The sequence below is a fragment of the Eucyclogobius newberryi genome, unplaced genomic scaffold, assembly GCF_026437365.1.
Source record: "Eucyclogobius newberryi isolate DKJ021-1_F unplaced genomic scaffold, fEucNew1.0.hap1 SCAF_18, whole genome shotgun sequence".
In the NCBI taxonomy this organism is placed as follows: domain Eukaryota; kingdom Metazoa; phylum Chordata; class Actinopteri; order Gobiiformes; family Gobiidae; genus Eucyclogobius; species Eucyclogobius newberryi.
Window position 1 is genome coordinate 24,074,306 of NW_027315812.1, and position 20,772 is coordinate 24,095,077.

At 42.9% G+C, this 20,772-nt stretch overlaps 1 protein-coding gene across 1 annotated transcript in view; it reads left to right on the plus strand.

The window, feature by feature from the left end:
* The window catches only part of cdh7a (cadherin 7a), a 292,083-nt gene that overhangs the window by 188,671 nt on the left and 82,640 nt on the right, over positions 1–20,772 (plus strand). The window contains exons 5-6 of the mRNA XM_072451151.1: positions 221–388; positions 14,448–14,635. Of these exons, the coding sequence (XP_072307252.1) occupies positions 221–388; positions 14,448–14,635 (356 nt within the window). The remainder of the gene's footprint in view (positions 1–220; positions 389–14,447; positions 14,636–20,772) is intronic.

Sequence of the window (20,772 nt, forward strand, 5' to 3'; positions counted from 1 at the left end):
AAACGTTACATTTTTACCATAGTATATTAAATGTTGACATATGGTTTTATATACTAAAACTTTCTAAAACTATTCTCGGAATGTTGTGTTTGAATAAGTAGTAGAAAAGAAATCATAGCACAGTCAAGTTTATTTGATTAGTATAGGCACCTTCATTTTTTCTCAACAACACTATTCTAATCTGACCTTTCTGATCCAACCTTGTTCTTTTCCTGTCCAGGCGTGATCAGAACGGCTCTCCCCAACATGGACCGCGAGACCCGGGACCAGTACGTGTTGGTGATCCAGGCCAAAGACATGGTGGGACAGATGGGTGGGCTGTCCGGGACCACCTCAGTCACGGTGACGCTGACGGACGTCAACGACAACCCGCCTCGCTTCACTCACAGTAAGACATCAAAAAAGGGACAGGCTTTTTGTAATATCTGGACAGCTTTGATTTAGTCTCTCGAGTTTTATAGATTGAAATTGGTATGGAATGATATTTTTTATATCGTGAATTGAACAATGCACATACATGTATCTAGCTATTAGCTTTGTGATGCTAACAGATACTAGATGCATTGAAATTACTGTAATGTAATCATAGTTTTACATCTGTCAAGTGTCAGTTTATAAAGAAATGTTATGTGTAACTTCTCTTGTTGAGGGTCTGCCATTTGCTTGTCTCCATGGAGATGTAATAGCTTAGCCTGAAATGTTCCACAGTATGGCATTAAACTTGTCTATTTAGCGTTTAGTCAGCCGTAGATGTTCATATTACCTGAGAAGAAAAATAGAACAGAAAACATGTCAATCCATTAATTGGCCCGGTGGTGTTACCTGCTTGTCTCCATGGAGATAGAGACCCTCCATTAGAAGAGTGCAGCTTTACAGAGGCTTTGCTGACAGAATGCAGTTCTATATTGATTATATAGGAAGACAAAGATACAGAATTCCACCCATAGGTCAATTTTCTGACACATTCATTTAACACAATAAATGTGTCATGAATATCACTTTGTTGCAATGTTGGTTCCCAATTAAACCGAGTCAGGTTGTTATTGTGAGAGCTGCAATCAGCTCAGATCAAAGTCAGATGTGCTGCCCCTCCCCCATCTGTACCTACTCTCACGCACCTGCCCCTCCCCCATCTGTACCTACTCTCACGCACCTGCCCCTCCCCCATCTGTACCTACTCTCACGCACCTGCCCCTCCCCCATCTGTACCTACTCTCACGCACCTGCCCCTCCCCCATCTGTACCTACTCTCACGCACCTGCCCCTCCCTCACATGTGCCTGCTCTCACGCACCTGCCCCTCCCCCATCTGTACCTACTCTCACGCACCTGCCCCTCCCTCACATGTACCTACTCTCACGCACCTGCCCCTCCCCCATCTGTACCTACTCTCACGCACCTGCCCCTCCCTCACATGTACCTACTCTCACGCACCTGCCCCTCCCCCATCTGTACCTACTCTCACGCACCTGCCCCTCCCCCATCTGTACCTACTCTCACGCACCTGCCCCTCCCCCATCTGTACCTACTCTCACGCACCTGCCCCTCCCTCACATGTGCCTGCTCTCACGCACCTGCCCCTCCCCCATCTGTACCTACTCTCACGCACCTGCCCCTCCCTCACATGTACCTACTCTCACGCACCTGCCCCTCCCCCATCTGTACCTACTCTCACGCACCTGCCCCTCCCTCACATGTACCTACTCTCACGCACCTGCCCCTCCCTCACATGTGCCTGCTCTCACGCACCTGCCCCTCCCCCATCTGTACCTACTCTCACACACCTGCCCCTCCCTCACATGTGCCTGCTCTCACGCACCTGCCCCTCCCCCATCTGTACCTACTCTCACGCACCTGCCCCTCCCTCACATGTACCTACTCTCACGCACCTGCCCCTCCCCCATCTGTACCTACTCTCACGCACCTGCCCCTCCCTCACATGTACCTACTCTCACGCACCTGCCCCTCCCCCATCTGTACCTACTCTCACGCACCTGCCCCTCCCTCACATGTGCCTGCTCTCACGCACCTGCCCCTCCCCCATCTGTACCTACTCTCACACACCTGCCCCTCCCCCATCTGTACCTACTCTCACGCACCTGCCCCTCCCCCATCTGTACCTACTCTCACGCACCTGCCCCTCCCTCACATGTGCCTGCTCTCACGCACCTGCCCCTCCCCCATCTGTACCTACTCTCACGCACCTGCCCCTCCCTCACATGTACCTACTCTCACGCACCTGCCCCTCCCCCATCTGTACCTACTCTCACGCACCTGCCCCTCCCTCACATGTGCCTGCTCTCACGCACCTGCCCCTCCCCCATCTGTACCTACTCTCACGCACCTGCCCCTCCCTCACATGTACCTACTCTCACGCACCTGCCCCTCCCCCATCTGTACCTACTCTCACGCACCTGCCCCTCCCCCATCTGTACCTACTCTCACGCACCTGCCCCTCCCTCACATGTACCTACTCTCACGCACCTGCCCCTCCCTCACATGTGCCTGCTCTCACGCACCTGCCCCTCCCCCATCTGTACCTACTCTCACGCACCTGCCCCTCCCTCACATGTACCTACTCTCACACACCTGCCCCTCCCTCACATGTGCCTGCTCTCACGCACCTGCCCCTCCCCCATCTGTACCTACTCTCACGCACCTGCCCCTCCCCCATCTGTACCTACTCTCACGCACCTGCCCCTCCCTCACATGTGCCTGCTCTCACGCACCTGCCCCTCCCCCATCTGTACCTACTCTCACGCACCTGCCCCTCCCTCACATGTACCTACTCTCACGCACCTGCCCCTCCCCCATCTGTACCTACTCTCACGCACCTGCCCCTCCCTCACATGTGCCTGCTCTCACGCACCTGCCCCTCCCCCATCTGTACCTACTCTCACGCACCTGCCCCTCCCTCACATGTGCCTGCTCTCACGCACCTGCCCCTCCCCCATCTGTACCTACTCTCACGCACCTGCCCCTCCCTCACATGTACCTACTCTCACGCACCTGCCCCTCCCCCATCTGTACCTACTCTCACGCACCTGCCCCTCCCTCACATGTGCCTGCTCTCACGCACCTGCCCCTCCCCCATCTGTACCTACTCTCACGCACCTGCCCCTCCCTCACATGTGCCTACTCTCACGCACCTGCCCCTCCCTCACATGTGCCTGCTCTCACGCACCTGCCCCTCCCTCACATGTGCCTACTCTCATGCACCTGCCCCTCCCTCACATGTGCCTGCTCTCACGCACCTGCCCCTCCCTCACATGTGCCTACTCTCACGCACCTGCCCCTCCCTCACATGTGCCTACTCTCATGCACCTGCCCCTCCCTCACATGTGCCTGCTCTCACCAAGCCCCCGGAAGCCAAGATGGCCGCCATTGAAACCTATGGAGCTGCTCATTGGCGCATGGTTCCAAAATTTTTTTTTAGTTCCGCATTACTTCCTGAATACTGGTATATCTCCTCCCACTTTTGTGACGTCATCGCCGTGAGGCTTTGGCGTCGGGAGCGCGCACGTCACAGCAGCGTGAAAGACTGAGAAGAGTCAACACGGACTTTTGGAATAATTTGGCTTGAAATAGTCTGTTTACGTAACGTATAATGATGGATTGTTATGTCCATCTATAAATATACATGTATCATGTTATAAAGGTCTGATATTTAAGAGAATTATAAAGATGTGTTAAGATAAAAAGTCTGGTTTAATGACAATGAATTACATTTAGAGGTGGAATAACGTCCTCATCATTTTCTGTATCATTTTTGGTTTAGGTATTTATTTTTGCTATAACTTTTCAGTTATTTATTTACATAATATAATTTTGCCAATATGCCTTTTTTTAATCAAATGAGAAGAAATATAAAATATAATCATCGATTCTGTTACATAATTGAGTTAAACAGTATTCAATTATAGTCACTTTTTCCTTTTGTGTCGTTTTTTTATCATGTCAATCTTTAATAAATACAAAACACATTTGTTTATTAATGTAGTTAATAAGAATAATGAACATGAATGAACTTCTTTAATAAATGTAAATCTGTTTATAGCTACAAATGATAAATTGATTTTAGCCACAGTTTTAGTTGAGTTTTAAAGCTCCAATGAGTTTTAAAGCTACAATGTGGGAGTCCCTTATTAAGGGGTTTTGGAGTCTGTGCACTGTTCATTATTATTATCATCATTAATAGAATCAGAAAAGGTTTATTGCCATTGTCAAAGAACAGAATTCACAAACAGTGGAACTTGCTTTGGTGATTCAGTGCAACATAAAATAGTAACAATGATAAAACAACCTGTATAAGTCAAATAGAACAAACTGAATAAGATAAGATATTCTTTTATTGTCCACACATGGGGAAATTTCGTTGTTGCAACACAGTAGATACAGAAGAAAAGGACAGGAAGTTTAAAAACACTCTTAATAGATCGATCTTAATAGAAGAACTCTTATAAACAAAAACTCCTATAGACAGAACCTCTCATACTTTAATAAAGAATGGAGGGGGAAAATAAAGATAAAGATAAAATAAAAACAGCGTAAGACAAAATAATACTAATAATAATGGTAAAATAAACACTCTATTTACATCAGTTATATGCACATGAATGTGACATTATTGCGTTAAATACTGAATATCTCAGTATTTAACAAGACTTTGTTTCCATGGCTACGCAGTCTTCTAGTGAAAAGGACTTCAGTAAAGCCTCCGTTCAGCTCCATCGTTTGACTGAGGGACAAACAGAACATGTCACAGCTTTAGATTATACAAGTCATATAACATACACTTCATATGTATTAGATTTATACAAGTCATATAACATACACTTCATATGTTTTAGATTATACAAGTCATATAACATACACTTCACATGTATTAGATTTATACAAGTCATATAACATACACTTCATATGTTTTAGATTATACAAGTCATATAACATACACTTCATATGTATTAGATTATACAAGTCATATAACATACACTTCATATGTATTAGATTTATACAAGTCACATAACATACACTTCATATGTATTAGATTATACAAGTCATAGAACATACACTTCATATGTATTAGATTTATACAAGTCATATAACATACACTTCACATGTATTAGATTTATACAAGTCATATAACATACACTTCACATGTATTAGATTTATACAAGTCATATAACATACACTTCATATGTATTAGATTATACAAGTCATATAACATACACTTCATATGTATTAGATTTATACAAGTCATATAACATACACTTCATATGTATTAGATTTATACAAGTCATATAACATACACTTCACATGTATTAGATTTATACAAGTCATATAACATACACTTCACATGTATTAGATTTATACAAGTCATATAACATACACTTCACATGTATTAGATTTATACAAGTCATATAACATACACTTCATATGTATTAGATTTATACAAGTCATATAACATACACTTCATATGTATTAGATTTATACAAGTCATATAACATACACTTCACATGTTTGTCCTGAAGCTGCTTTACAGACACATGTGACACATCAGTGGCTCTTTTGAAGAACAATAATCATTTAGTTTTTTTGCTCATAACAAAACAGACATTTTATAAATTCAAAGTACTGATTCTACACTGTTTACTTTTAGTCGAGGCACAAGTTAATATTAAAATACCTTTTGCTTTGGAGTCGTCAGGAGTTTACTTGAGATGACTCTGTGTCTGCAGTGATCAGGTCTGCAGTGACCTGCAGTGACCTGCAGTGACCTGCAGTGACCTGTAGTGACCTGCAGTGACCTGTAGTGACCTGTAGTGACCTGCAGTGACCTGTAGTGACCTGTAGAGCTCTGGACAGCACAGACAGACTAAACTCACTGGTCAGCACTCTGAAGATGAGAAAGGTACTCATTAGAACGTTGATATATTCTGCACATTTAACAGAGAAAAGCTGGAATATGTTATTGACTAGAACCAAAAGTTGTTTACTTATGCATAAGTTTAAACCTTAGAAGTTAGAACATAACTGACATGTTTGCTAAATCTCTACATATTCCATGGAAGTAAATCCATGACATTCCTATAGAAAACAAGCGTGTGCTTTGGTGTTTAAACACAGCACACGTCATTATTAAATGGGTAATAAAACCTCAAAAATTTAGTCTCAGTCCTTACATTTATATATGTAATATATGACCCATTTCAGCAGGTTGTATTTGAATTATTGGTAGTTTTTGATAGCACATAATAGAAACATCACTTTATTTCCCCTTCTTTCTCTAGTTTTCCTTGTCTGTGCTTAACCTTTTGTCTCTTAGAACATTTAGTAGGAGAAATAATGACTTATTTATTTGCAGAAGCACGAGCCATCACGACTTGTCGTTCCAATGCATCTTTGTGTAGCTAAACGTTAGCTCGTGTTAGCTCGTATTAACTTGTGTTAGCTCGTGTTAGCTCGTGTTAGCTCGTGTTAACTCGTGTTAACTTGTGTTAATTGTGTAATCGTTGATTTACACTTCACATGGAACGATGTGTGAAACGTGAGGAATGACATACAAACACAACTTACGTGTGTCGTGGTCTCGTCACTTTCTTCTGCTTGTGTTTAGTTTCCGTCACATGTTCTCCTGAGGCTCGTTCATGAGGGTTTTGTGCGCGCTCGGTGCGCGTATACCGTTCTCCGGGAGGTTAAAAATGTATTTTTAAAGTATTTTAGAAACAGTCAAAGAGTGAAATTCCTTCTATTTTATTTTTAGACTAAAAACAATTTAGCATGTTTGGTAACTTTAGTGGTCGAACTCTTGAAATGGTCAAACCAAAAGGCTGCATTCTACGGAGTCGCCACTACCCAATTTGGAGCCAGAGGCAGAGGGGGCGTACCCTATCCAGATAATATAATACATCCATGGCTCTCACGCACTCGCCCCTCCCCCACCTGTGCCTGCTCTCACACACCTGCCCCTCCCCCACCTGTGCCTGCTCTCACACACCTGTGCCTGCTCTCACACACCTGCCCCTCCCTCACCTGTGCCTGCTCTCACACACCTGCCCCTCCCCCACCTGTGCCTGCTCTCACACACCTGCCCCTCCCTCACCTGTGCCTGCTCTCACACACCTGCCCCTCCCCCACCTGTTCCTGCTCTCACACACCTGCCCCTCCCTCACCTGTGCCTGCTCTCACACACCTGCCCCTCCCTCACCTGTGCCTGCTCTCACACACCTGCCCCTCCCTCACCTGTGCCTGCTCTCACACACCTGCCCCTCCCTCACCTGTTCCTGCTCTCACACACCTGCCCCTCCCCACCTGTGCCTGCTCTCACACACCTGCCCCTCCCCCACCTGTTCCTGCTCTCACACACCTGCCCCTCCCCCACCTGTTCCTGCTCTCACACACCTGCCCCTCCCTCACCTGTGCCTGCTCTCACACACCTGTGCCTGCTCTCACACACCTGCCCCTCCCTCACCTGTTCCTGCTCTCACACACCTGCCCCTCCCCCACCTGTGCCTGCTCTCACACACCTGCCCCTCCCTCACCTGTGCCTGCTCTCACACACCTGCCCCTCCCTCACCTGTTCCTGCTCTCACACACCTGCCCCTCCCCCACCTGTGCCTGCTCTCACACACCTGCCCCTCCCTCACCTGTGCCTGCTCTCACACACCTGCCCCTCCCCCACCTGTGCCTGCTCTCACACACCTGCCCCTCCCTCACCTGTGCCTGCTCTCACACACCTGCCCCTCCCTCACATGTGCCTGCTCTCACACACCTGCCCCTCCCTCACCTGTGCCTGCTCTCACACACCTGCCCCTGCCTCACATGTGCCTGCTCTCACACACCTGCCCCTCCCTCACTGGCTGCACCTGACTGCCCCTCATCAATATGAACAGAGACTGCAAAGTGCAACTCAAACTAATGTAGAATAATAGTGAAAGTGATACTTCGAGGCAGTATTAGTATCCAGTGTATCAACTGGATACCTCTGAGTTTTGAACCTGCATTCTGCTGATCCAGGGGCAGGTTCTCTACCTTAGTCAGAGCAACGTTCAGAGATGGAGAGTTCTGCATCTACAGTATATTATAAAATGTCACATTGAGATGTTTCATAAGTAAATGACAATTCACTGTTTGTTCCAATAAAATGTTCTGCGGTTTTGAAGTCAATGGACCCATTTCTATCATTAAGCCATTTAAAATAATATTGTAGTTTACAATTAACAAAATGTTGAATTATTCTCAAGTTATTTATCAAAACTAATTATAATACATCCCAAAATCCACTATTGACCTAAGTAGCTTTATGGTCCCCCCTCCCGCTGTCCTGGAATTAGCCACATCTGTGTGAGGGCAAAGCGAAATATGAAAAGCTTTTTTTTTTTTGTGGCCCTCTAAAGAGCTCCTATTCCATGGTAAATTAAAAAGCCATTACAAAGATTACATGGCAGCAAACAATGTCAGGCAGATTAGCATTTAGACGGTGTCCGAGGGAGACACAGAGAGCTTGTAATGAGCTGGCCATGGCGACAGTGCAGGTTATGATTCTGAATATGATTGTCTCTGTTATTCTGCGGAGGAGTGTTTTAAATCCGCAGGGTCAGGAGAAAGCACAATGAGACGCGGGCTAATAGAATATGAGAGTGGACCTTTAACTGAGCCGAGAGCTTAAATTCTGAATTAAAAGGATTCCATTAGGGTTTGTGGAGTTTTTTTGGTGACAAATCCGTAAAAGTTGGGGCCGTGCAATAATGGAAGGATGAGAAGAAAAATCCACAATAGTGTTCATGTAGGTTGCCAGGGTTAACCACTCTGCCAGTCCTGTATTTTAATTAGTCAGGGATATGGACGAAAAAGGCAAGGACTAGACACTGTCAATAGTTGGTTTTCTGGAGTAGCCTTGAACAAAAGCAAGAGAAGGGCTCCAGGTGTCGCTGGGGCAGAGGCGGAGTTGGGAAAATGTAGGGACTGTGGGGGCCCTCATATAAAACAGAGTAATGCGATGCTAATGCTATGCATCTAAAATGCACCAGAATACAGGAAATAATATGACCTAAGACCCACCTCTGGGGGTTAGGGTTAGGGTTAAGGTTAGGGTTAGGGTTAGGGTTAGGGTTAAGGTTAGGGTTAAGGTTAAGGTTAGGGTTAGGGTTAGCCATGAGGCTATAACGGGCTATAAGGGAAATGCCGCGGTCCCTGAAACTGCGCTGCAATTTGACCGCGCCGCGGCTCTCAAGCCACGGCCTTTTTAGGCTTTTTAAGGTGCAGTAAGTGAGACCATTGAGTTTTAGATTGTTTAAAAGCTGGAGTACCTGACTTTTATTTTGATGAATTTGTGAATTCTGTGTTTTCCCCAAAATATTATTCTTGTGCAGCATTTTGTGACCAAATGAGACCAACGACTAATATTTTTTTAATTTTTCATCAACCAGGAAGTAAGAGCCAAAAGCAGTGCTCTTATTGGCTGCACTTAGGTGGTCCGCTCCAATTTCACCTCATTATCTGAAAAAATGGCTCTAAAACCGCCGGAAAATGAATGCATGTGAATACAAAGGGCTTGTGCGAGCTGGGAACTAGTTAAGTAGATTTAGGGCATATTCACACTTGCTGGGATTGGTTCACTTTTAAGCGAACTCTGGAGCTGTTAGTAAGTGTGAACACAAGAGAGTGGACACTTAACTTGACTGAGGTGTCCAATCACACAAGGGTCTGCTCTGGTGCGAGACAAGATGGAGTGAAAAATCAAGTACCCCAGCTTTGAGTCATAAACTTGTGTTTCAGAACGTCTTGTCCAAGGACACAACAGCAGAAAGTGTAGCAAAAAACATGATTGTAGGTGACCAACAACCAAGAAAGAGCAAAGTTTTGAGAATGTTTCTGTTCATAATTCATTTTGGACCTTGTGCAGTTAATTTGTTATTCAGATGACCAATAGAAGAAGTCAGAATTTTAAGTGTGTTCGGGGGTCAACTTTCTTTTCTTTGGACTAAGAATTGGCTAATGTTGCTTGCAGTTTAACAGATTCATTCATATTAACTGGGTTTTCTGTAAACTGTTGATTGATGAAAACGGCTCTTGCTTTCTTAATTGCACATTTCCCTTGTTTGTCATTTTTCTTTCTCTGAATGTGCTGCAAAGCCAAAAACATTTGATTTTACATCTGCTTGTACTTATTACATGATTTCCTATTCCTTCCATGTCCCTCACAGCTGCCACATGAAAAATGACTTGTCCCCCTGATAGAATTCTATGGTAATGTAAGTTTGTGTTGTGTTTGTCCAATTTTGGAAGCAAGACTTCTGTCCCCGAGATCGAGGTTTGAAACTTTTGGTCCATCCTCCTGATACAAAACAATAATTAAGATTCATTATGTCTCTGTATAATCACAGAGCACAATACACCTTGCATTATTTTGACTAATAATAATCAGAGCTATTTTTATTTATCCCCAAGAGGAAATTATTTTCATTACTGGCAGACAGCTGACCAGCAGAAGAAATTGAACTAAATATCAGTATCATAGTAAGAATAACTGAATACATTTATATTTCAATAATCCAAAATGTAATAAACTTGTCTCTTCACACATGTTTGCAGCATTATGATAATCTGCACTCATTAGATTTTGACAAAAGTATTTTACATATTAACAAAAACATCCCCCCCCATGAAAATGTACACAAAGAAACAACGTTTTTGACATTCTAAACATCAATTCAACAAAATAGCTGCCCTCATGTATTTTTCTTTGTCATATAAAAAACAGACATAAGAATAGTTTTTGCCCAGTATTTGCTGGGTAATTTCTTACTGTGATGTCATCAATTACAAACAGGAAGTGAAATTACAAACCTAAAAATGTATTCTGTGGGGAAAATGCCAACTTTTGATTTAAAATCTTCATACTGGGTCTGGATTAGGACTGGAGCTAGGTTTAATTGTGTTTACCATGTGTCCTGTAATTACGCGAACGGATGCCCTGGTGTTTCAGTGCACATTGTTTTGTCTATTTTTGTGCGTAAATTGTGTCTCAGCATGCCCGTGAAGAGCTCTTAATTATCCTAACTAACCTACAGATCTAGTTCTAGGTTTTTTTATCAACCGCTGCAGAATTACTCCTTTTTTTGACCGAAAGAGTGAGACTCCACAGACGAGGAAAGCGAGCAGGGGCTCTCGAGCGCCTTCGGAAGCGCGGCACATGTACCTGGGATTTTCCTTTCGAGGGTTAATTCACTTTCCAATAAAACAGAGGAACTGGTGCTGCTCATGAGAAGAAACAGAGACTTTTCTTCATCTCCTGTTTAGTGCTTCACGGAGACGTGGCTCAGCGAGTCGGTCCCGGACTGCACCGTACAGCTGGAGGACTTCCAGCTAATCTGCGCGGACAGACAAAAGTATCTCTCCGGGGGAAAAACACAAGGCGGAGGAGTCTGTTTTTACATTAACCCTTCGGGGTCCGGAGCTTTTTTGGCCGTTTTTGGGTACCTTCAATTTTGCCCTGATATACTACATTAAGAAATGTTTACCAGACCAATGTTGAGTATCTTTTTTTTCAGCACAACCTCACCTATATGATCTGTTAGTTAGTTTTTCACTTTGACATACTATTTCAACATACTGGACCTAAACACACACAGAAAACACAAAGTCCGTCTAGAAAAATTATGTTTTTTTCATTGTAAAACCCTCAAACATGCTCAACCAAGCGTTTAAAAAGGTTCAAACTGAACCACAAGGTCCAAATATGAACATATAAAAGTATTCTTGTGAAATATACAAGCAATAAACCATTATTTACAATAAAAAGTAGGTAAAGGCGTTTTTCTATTCGTGCTACTTCTCAAAACAGTTTCTGTTCAAAATGACACAGAGAGCCACATCAGAAGGAGCTCTAAACCAGGTCTAAACCAGGTCTAAACCAGGTCTAAACCAGGTCTAAACCAGGTCTAAACCAGGTCTAAACCAGGTCCAAACCAGGTCTAAACCAGGTCCAAACCAGGTCTAAACCAGGTCTAAACCAGGACTAAACCAGGTCTAAACCAGGTCTAAACCAGGTCTAAACCAGGTCTAAACCAGGTCTAAACCAGGACTAAACCAGGTCCAAACCAGGTCTAAACCAGGTCCAAACCAGGTCTAAACCAGGTCTAAACCAGGACTAAACCAGGTCCAAACCAGGTCTAAACCAGGACTAAACCAGGTCTAAACCAGGTCTAAACCAGGTCTAAACCAGGTCTAAACCAGGTCTAAACCAGGTCTAAACCAGGTCTAAACCAGGTCTAAACCAGGACTAAACCAGGTCCAAACCAGGTCTAAACCAGGTCCAAACCAGGTCTAAACCAGGTCTAAACCAGGACTAAACCAGGTCCAAACCAGGTCTAAACCAGGACTAAACCAGGTCTAAACCAGGTCTAAACCAGGTCTAAACCAGGACTAAACCAGGTCTAAACCAGGACTAAACCAGGTCTAAACCAGGTCTAAACCAGGACTAAACCAGGTCTAAACCAGGTCTAAACCAGGTCTAAACCAGGACTAAACCAGGACTAAACCAGGACTAAACCAGGTCTAAACCAGGACTAAACCAGGTCTAAACCAGGTCTAAACCAGGACTAAACCAGGTCTGAATCAGGTCTAAACCAGGACTAAACCAGGACTAAACCAGGTCTGAATCAGGTCTAAACCAGGTCTAAACCAGGACTAAACCAGGACTAAACCAGGTCTGAATCAGGTCCAAACCAGGTCCAAACCAGGTCCAAACCAGGTCTAAACCAGGTCTAAACCAGGTCTAAACCAGGTCTAAACCAGGACTAAACCAGGTCTAAACCAGGTCTAAACCAGGTCTAAACCAGGACTAAACCAGGACTAAACCAGGTCTGAATCAGGTCCAAACCAGGTCCAAACCAGGTCCAAACCAGGTCTAAACCAGGTCTAAACCAGGTCTAAACCAGGACTAAACCAGGACTAAACCAGGTCTGAATCAGGTCCAAACCAGGTCCAAACCAGGTCCAAACCAGGTCTAAACCAGGTCTAAACCAGGCCTAAACCAGAACTAAACCAGAACTAAACCAGAACTAAACCAGGACTAAACCAGGTCTAAACTTGATCAACATGAAGTGTGCCCCTCATTTTGCTTCACAACAGCTGTATTACTGACAATGAAATACTTGAAATACAAAACTATTCAAAAACAGCATGATTCCTCTCGTTCGTTCTTCTTCTTTGACTATATGTCATGTGACTAATGTTTACATTCCTCGTGTGCGTCCTGAACATCCGGGTTAGCACAAGGCTAACGTTTTTTTCCGTTTCGTTTCATCACAAAAGACGACAAAGTTATTATAAGAAATGTAACGTGCGCAGAAAAGAGCGCATATTTTTCCGCACATTTTTAATGGAATTGAAATGATCATAACTTTGGTTTTATCGGGTGGATTCAAATAAAACAAAAACTCAGACGTTGCTACGGATCTCCACTTCCGTATGACGTCAACGGCAGCCGTCTACGTTGCTTGGTTTTCATGCTACGGGGTCCTAAAGCCGACCACGTTTTCACACGCGCGGGCGTCGACCCCGAAGGGTTAATAACGTCTGGTCTTCAGATGTGACAGTGATCTCCAAACACTGCTCTCCTGATCTGGAATATCTTTTCATTAACTGCAAACCATTTACTCTCCACATGAATTCGCCTCATTCATTCTGGCCGCTGTTTATATTCAACCGAGCGCGAACGTGCAGGAGGCACAGCATTGCGCTCGCAGACCAGGTTCTGAGTGTGGAGCGGACCTTCCCGGACTCCTTCTGTATTATCCTGGGCAATTTTAACAAGGGGAATCTCAGCCAACTACCAAAGTACAGACAGTTTATCAAAGTCCCGACCAGAGAGCAGAACACGCTGGATCACTACAGTCAGCAACAGCCTTCCACGCCGTGAACGTCGTCAGACCACATCATGGTTCACCTGATCCCCATGTAGAAACAGAGGCTGAAGCTCTCCAAACCTCCAAACCGTACAAATCTGTTCACACCAAAACTGAGGCAGTTGAGGCGGCAGAAGGAGGCAGCGCACAGGGCGGGTGATAGAGAGGGCTACAAAGACGCAAAGTATGGATTCAGCAGGGAGGTGTTGAGAGCTAGATCTCAGTACAATACGCGTCTGAAGCAGCGCTTCTCCAACAACAACCCCACCTCTGTGTGGAGTAGGCTCTGGCTTCTCACCAACTACAAGCCCAGAGCCCCCCACGCTGCAGATGCCCAAAAACTGGCCAAGGAGCTTAGAGCTTAGAGTTTTTATTACATAATGCTGGAAAAAATAGGGGACTATACCATAATCCTTTGCTCTGTTTCCATTATTATTTGCAAATCTGATTGATTTTTCCGTTTGTTTTCACAAAAAGTTTACAGTTTCCATCAATATGGACTTAACCCTCATCTCCTTTCCTGTGTTTTTTTTCCCAGAGAACTACCAGTACACCGTGGCAGAGTCGTTACCGATGCAGTCGGTGGTGGCGCGGATCAAAGCGGCGGACACAGACATCGGCTCCAACGCGGAGATGGACTACAGGATCATGGACGGAGACGGGCCGGGACAGTTCAATATCACCACGGATGAGGACACCCAGGACGGAGTCATTCTGCTGCTCAGGGTGAGGGGGGGCGTGTTCGCGGGGGAGGGACGGGCGGGGGGCAGCCAGGAAGGGGTGCCGAATGGGGGAGAAATGTCATTGTATGTTATATTGTATGTTTCAATCACGTGCGTTTATGGTGCTTTGTATCTTTAGAAACAAGAGGTATAGAGAGGGACATTATTCCTAAACAAAATAAAAGTCAAGTCCACGTCTTGCCTTCTCTCTCCGCCCTGTGGGACGTAGCATGCATGTTGGAGAGACGCAGGTCAAACGCACATATATCCTGGAGAACCGTTATAGTTCACAGTCTCTATCACCCAGAGCTACTCATCAGTCTCCGTTTGACAAAAAACAACCTCATATTCACAGAGAAATGATCGTTTAAGTCAAATGAAATTAAACATGCATCGACCGCAATGCAAGGCAGTCAGACTAAACTATCACTAAACCCAAAACAACATAAAACAGGTTCAGACACTCTCCTGACTGGTGTGTTTCCTCTGCACAGTTCAGTCAAACTGAAGCTCATACTCTAGATCTACAGCTGTTGTATGGGCGGAGCAGGGACTTCAAGACGAAGTTCAACTAATTCAAAAGATCATTTCAACATGATTTATTTTTCAAATTATAGCCGCCACAGTCTGGATCGAGGAACGTTTGTGAGTTAAAGGAACAGAAAAACTGCTTGAAAAACGAGTTAAGTAAATATCCACTTTTCGACTGGCCCTGGTCCCCCACACACTTTGGTCGCTGACACGACCCAAACAGCTCTATGTTCCCCAGGAACCAGGAGTCTATCCTATCATTTGAGGAGATTCAATACAACATGCCTACACTCAACAACATGCATGGAATGGATGCACCAGGGAATACGGGACTTTAAAAAAAAAAAAAATGAGGTACCGTAGTTCCCCTTTTCATGAAAAGTGGGAACATAGGAACCAGGGAACATAGGAACCGGGGAACATAGGTACGCACCAGACCCAAACATAACCAATGTTTTTTTTTTTTATATACAGGTTACACAATTTCCTCCCTGTTGTGAAGCTAATTATAATTTTGCAGTACTCATACGTTGTATGCTTACTAGAGCATAAAGTCCAAACACCACTAAGTGCACCTTTAGCATACTAGCTGTTGTTAGCCTTGCCGGCTTCTGAAAGTTTTGAAAAAACACTTAAAAAAACCTAAATCATACTTGTTCTTTTTAATTGAAAGGCCGATCTCAGCAAGCGTACGTGCTAGCGTAAACAACAACTACTTTTAGTTTTATCATCAGCTTTTTTCTGCATTTATTTCACTTCTCTGTGCCTCTACACCACATTTGAACTTCTCTTATGTATTAGGTTTGGCTGATGTTAGATGCATTGTGCACTTGAAATATAATTTGATTTGACATAATGAGTTTCCATCAGTGGAAATACAGCAGTTTATCATAATTCTATAGAGCTTTGAAGTTTGCTTTATTAAAACTATTTGATTCCTTTTATAGTTCCAAATGTAAAAAAGTCCATTTAAACAGCAGCTTGTGTGGATCAGAGCATCCAATCTCAGAAAATAGCAATAACAGTAAAAAGCAGTGGAAATGGCTGTGCTGTCAAATGGAGCTCGTCTTGTTGCTTTGATAAACTGTCACATTCCAGTATGAAACAATGCTAATTGTTGCACACACCAAATCTAATGTTTATTAGCAACAGCTGTTTGCAATGTCTGATCCTCTCTGTATCTTCCGATTCTATATTCTCTGCAAATGTTTACTCAAACTGCACAATTAAAAACGGCATTTGAGGTATGAATATGACGCTGACAATATGGTTCTATGGATCTAGTTGCAATAGCGGATTTAACACTGAATTTACATAGTATTCTCATAAGAAATAACTATAAGGAAATCACATTCAAGATTAGAAAACGCGCGCGGGGGCAGCAGTCTGAGCAAGGACTCCCATACTTCCTCCTCCCCAGACACTTCCTCTAACTCCTCCGGGGGGATCCCGAGGCGTTCCCAGGCCAGCCGAGAGACATAGTCTCTCCAGCGTGTCCTGGGTCTTCCCCGGGGCCTCTTCCCGGTGGGACATGCCTGAAACACCTCCCGAGGAAGGCGCCTCAGCTGGCTCCTCTCGACTAGAAAACAACCAAATACAAAAAAATAATTGTCAACAAGTTTTGACGTACATTCTTTTAATGAGAAGAGGACTGGCACTTTGAAATAATTAGACATGAACAATATTTCAGTGCAAATAAATGGGACTTTTACATGTATTGATCCAATATGGAAACATCTCCTTTCATCAGTGTGGCTTGAAGTGTAAGTTGAAGAATTTAGTATTAATCTAAAAAAAAAAAAAATATGTTTACATAATCACCACAAAATGTACCACAAATGATATTATATCCCAGATAAATACATTTGTGTTAGTGATGTGATTTGAGTTCTGGTTCATTTAAACTGGCCCTTGACGTGGATGGATCAAACCGGTACTAAATTTGGAAAAGGGGGTTTTATATAGTTTTACATTGACCCAACATCGCACATGCCAAATGGCACAATGGCAGAGTAGGCCCCACAAGAGAGAGCTTTTGATGACTGTACATTTTTGAAGTAGTAGTGCAACATTTTATTCAACAGGGTTAACACATTCCCTCTTTCAGTCACTACCATTTTAATCAAGTCTTGGTAATTTTTCTCTGTGATGGATAAAATGAGTTGGCTTCTGTCATAAATAGAGACTTGTTGAAATGAACTGTTAAACGATTTGGATCCTATTAAAGAATCCAAAGTTCCATCACTAATTTTGGTATTAGTTTTACAAAAGTAAAAAGCTAATTAGTGAACTTACTTATCCGCAAACGTGCTATTACTGAAAGTGAGGTAGAAAATACAAGTGAGGAGTTAAAAGTTATTATGCGCTTGAAATGGCTGTAACGTTTCACTATGGAAACGGCTATAGGGGCTGTCAAAGGTGCTGTGTACATATGTGCTCATTAACGCTTTTGTCCATTAGCACTTTGCTTCGTGTGTGCCTTTAATGAATCCAGATTGACTAGAGATCAGATTTATTTTAGTTTATGGCTTTCTATGTTTTGGCCTTGCTTACTGGTTTCATTCTTCTTCTTCTTTTGGTTAAATTGTTGTCACATTTTCATTTAAAGAGCATCTACCATATTATAACATTGTTCCCTCATCAAAAAAAGTACTTTGAGTTGTATTTCATCACTTAAGTCAAGCTTGTTTGATAAATCCTGTATAGGAAAGTCCTCTACATCCGAGCCTAGGTAGAGTACGAAGAACTTCTGAGCAGCTTTTAAATCTATAAACAATCCCCAGCATTTCTGCCATCAAATCACATGAATTACAACTGCGTGCTACAAGTTAGCTTCTGTTCATTTCCCCGTGGTAATTCCGTCTGCTGCCAGTAGATGGAGTGCTGACACAAATCCTCATGAGGGATATGAAGTAACCCGACCCACCTGAATTTTGAAACCCAACCTTAAACATTTTATCGCATATTTACTGGCCGTACGTTTCGAGAAAGTCAAATTGTGAGAGAGAATCCAAAAGCTGCAGGGAAAAATCCCCTGTAGGGATTGTAAGATATGAAAATTGCTGCACTTTTGATAGGTTTCGTTTGACCTATGGGCGCATCCATGTTTGCAGATGCTCATCATTGATCAGCGTGCAGAGCGTCTTGGTCTCGCGGAAGTCAGAATCAGTTAGGAGTGTCTGATCTAGTGCCGACCCACTGGCTGCCATGGCGACAGGTAGAAGCGGTGAAGATATTATGCGTGGCGGTCGAAAAGTGCTCACATCACGTTGTGACAATAAGAAAAATAGTGCGACGCCGACACTGCAAAGCCTGTCACGGGTTCGTTCGCCACTTTCAAAGTCCCAACTACAAATGCCTATTAGCAAGTGATCCATTTGGTCAAGGAGACTCCAAAGTACGGGCACTTACAAGCAATGGTGCTTTGGAAACCTTTTTGGGACGAGAGAATCTACAGCTCAGATCATATTGGCTTTCCATACAGAGCAACTGCGGGTCCGCCCCGTGATCCGCGTCGCGCAGACTGTTAATGGCTCTTTTCCTGTGGTTGGACTAGTATAGATGTAGAGAACTATTTTATTCAATAACTGCATACCAATAAGGCCACTTCAATGCGAAGCGCTCACTTCTGAGAAAAGAAAACTGTCTGCAAAACCTGTGCGAGGCTTTTAAAATATATAAAAATAAAATCCTTCCTACCAACCTGAATTTTTTTTTTCAATGTTACCGGAAACACACTATTTATTTTATTTGCCCTAAGTTTTCAGTATACATTATTTATTCCTGGGCGTGTTTAAGGCCAATAATAATACAAGCTATGCATAATATTAGTTCTTTAAAATATCATACTTCAAGGACTATTTGTTGAACTTAAAACAAGACAAAACAAAAAGAATCTTCAAATTTACTAATAATATTAATTTGTGTAAAGTTTCAGTTTTTACCGTTAAAACGATAATAAAAAAGAAAAAGCAATCATCATGAAAACATTTATGATTTACAACTTTTCCTACATTCGCTCTTTCTTCCTTGCAGTCACCTCCAACCAAGACATGTTTCCAGGAACCGCAGCGGCGCATAAACAAAAGCAAACCCATTAATATTTACCACACACTTATGTATTTAGAACAAGAGTTGCGAGCGGTTGCATCAGTCCAGAGCGTTTTCCCAGCGTTGCTTTTTGGAGGACACTTGGGAGAAGGTGACAGCTGACTTCTCCCGCTTTTTCTTCTCTTTTTTTTTCCGTTTCGGGAAAGAAAAGCCATCGTTGACCACTCAATTTCTGTCAGACACTACAATTTCGATCTCTTTTTTTTTTTTTTTTTTTTAGCGCCAGACAATTACAACACACAGCTAGCGGCGCAGACAATGCAACCGTTGAATCAATGGTCCGGGGCAGTTTATAATATGCAGCGAACGGCTCGGAATTCAATGGCGAAATGTTTGAAAAAGCCGTCGGTCTGGAGCACAATTCAAACTCATCGCGCTCTTCAGAAAAATCAATACTTCTGCTTTGACAAGTTCTATAGCCCATCAGCAAATTGGCCATGGTGTTTAAAGTAGCTAAGTTAAATTGTAATGGCTTTTTGTAATGGGCTTGTTGTTTTAATTGGGATCGATGGGATTGCACAAAGGCATTGGGAGATTAGAACACAGTCAAATGTTAAGCGATGTTTTCGACTTGTTTTACATTTTTCTTCATAATTAAAGTTCAATTCATAAGTAAAAAGCTAATATATATTTGAACCAACAGAATTACTCTGAGTTAAAGGGTTCGCAAACACGTTCACCACATCAAAATTGGGATTTAACCAAGAGGATCGAATCAACAACTAAACCTGGACAAGATTAGGACTAAACAAAAGCTAAAACAGGAAAAAAAAAGTCTAAATCAGGATTAAAATGGGCAAAATCCAAACCAAATCCAACTTTAATTTTTGTTATCTGAATCTTTTATTCATTTTTTTCTTCTTTTAAGTTTGCAAATTCAGGAAAGCTGCTACAAACCCCAAGACCAAAAGTAAAAAGTGTGATTAACAATTAGGAAAATTATTTTGGGGAATTTTCCAAGAAAATACTTCTTACAATTACCTTTTAATATTTTTCCTTGATCTACTGCTCAACCACATTCACAAAAAAGCACTTCAGTTGTAAATTGTACAGGACTAAAACTGAAGTTTGTCTGGATCCTCCTACTGTTTCACACATAACAATCCTTCCCTACCGCAGCAGCAGAAGCATCAGCCTCTCCAGCCTCCCCATCTCCTCTTCCTCACCACATTGGCGTCTTGAGGGTTACAGCTTTTGCTTGATAGATTCTCTGAGATGGATCCGTATTTTCAACCAATCCCAATATCTGATATTTGTCTTGCTGCTGTGACTGAAAACTGCAGATTCAGATATCACAATTTTAAAATCTATAGCAAAGGCTCATACATTGATGTTAATTTGTTGTAGTAGTTGTCAAAAGTATCGAAACCCTGTTCACAATTTCACCGTTTTACTTTTGAAGACATTTTTACAACTAGGATTTTTTTGAGCCAATTCGATATCTGTGGCTGATAACCGATATTTGTAGATACAATATTTTAAAATCCCATAGCAAAGCTC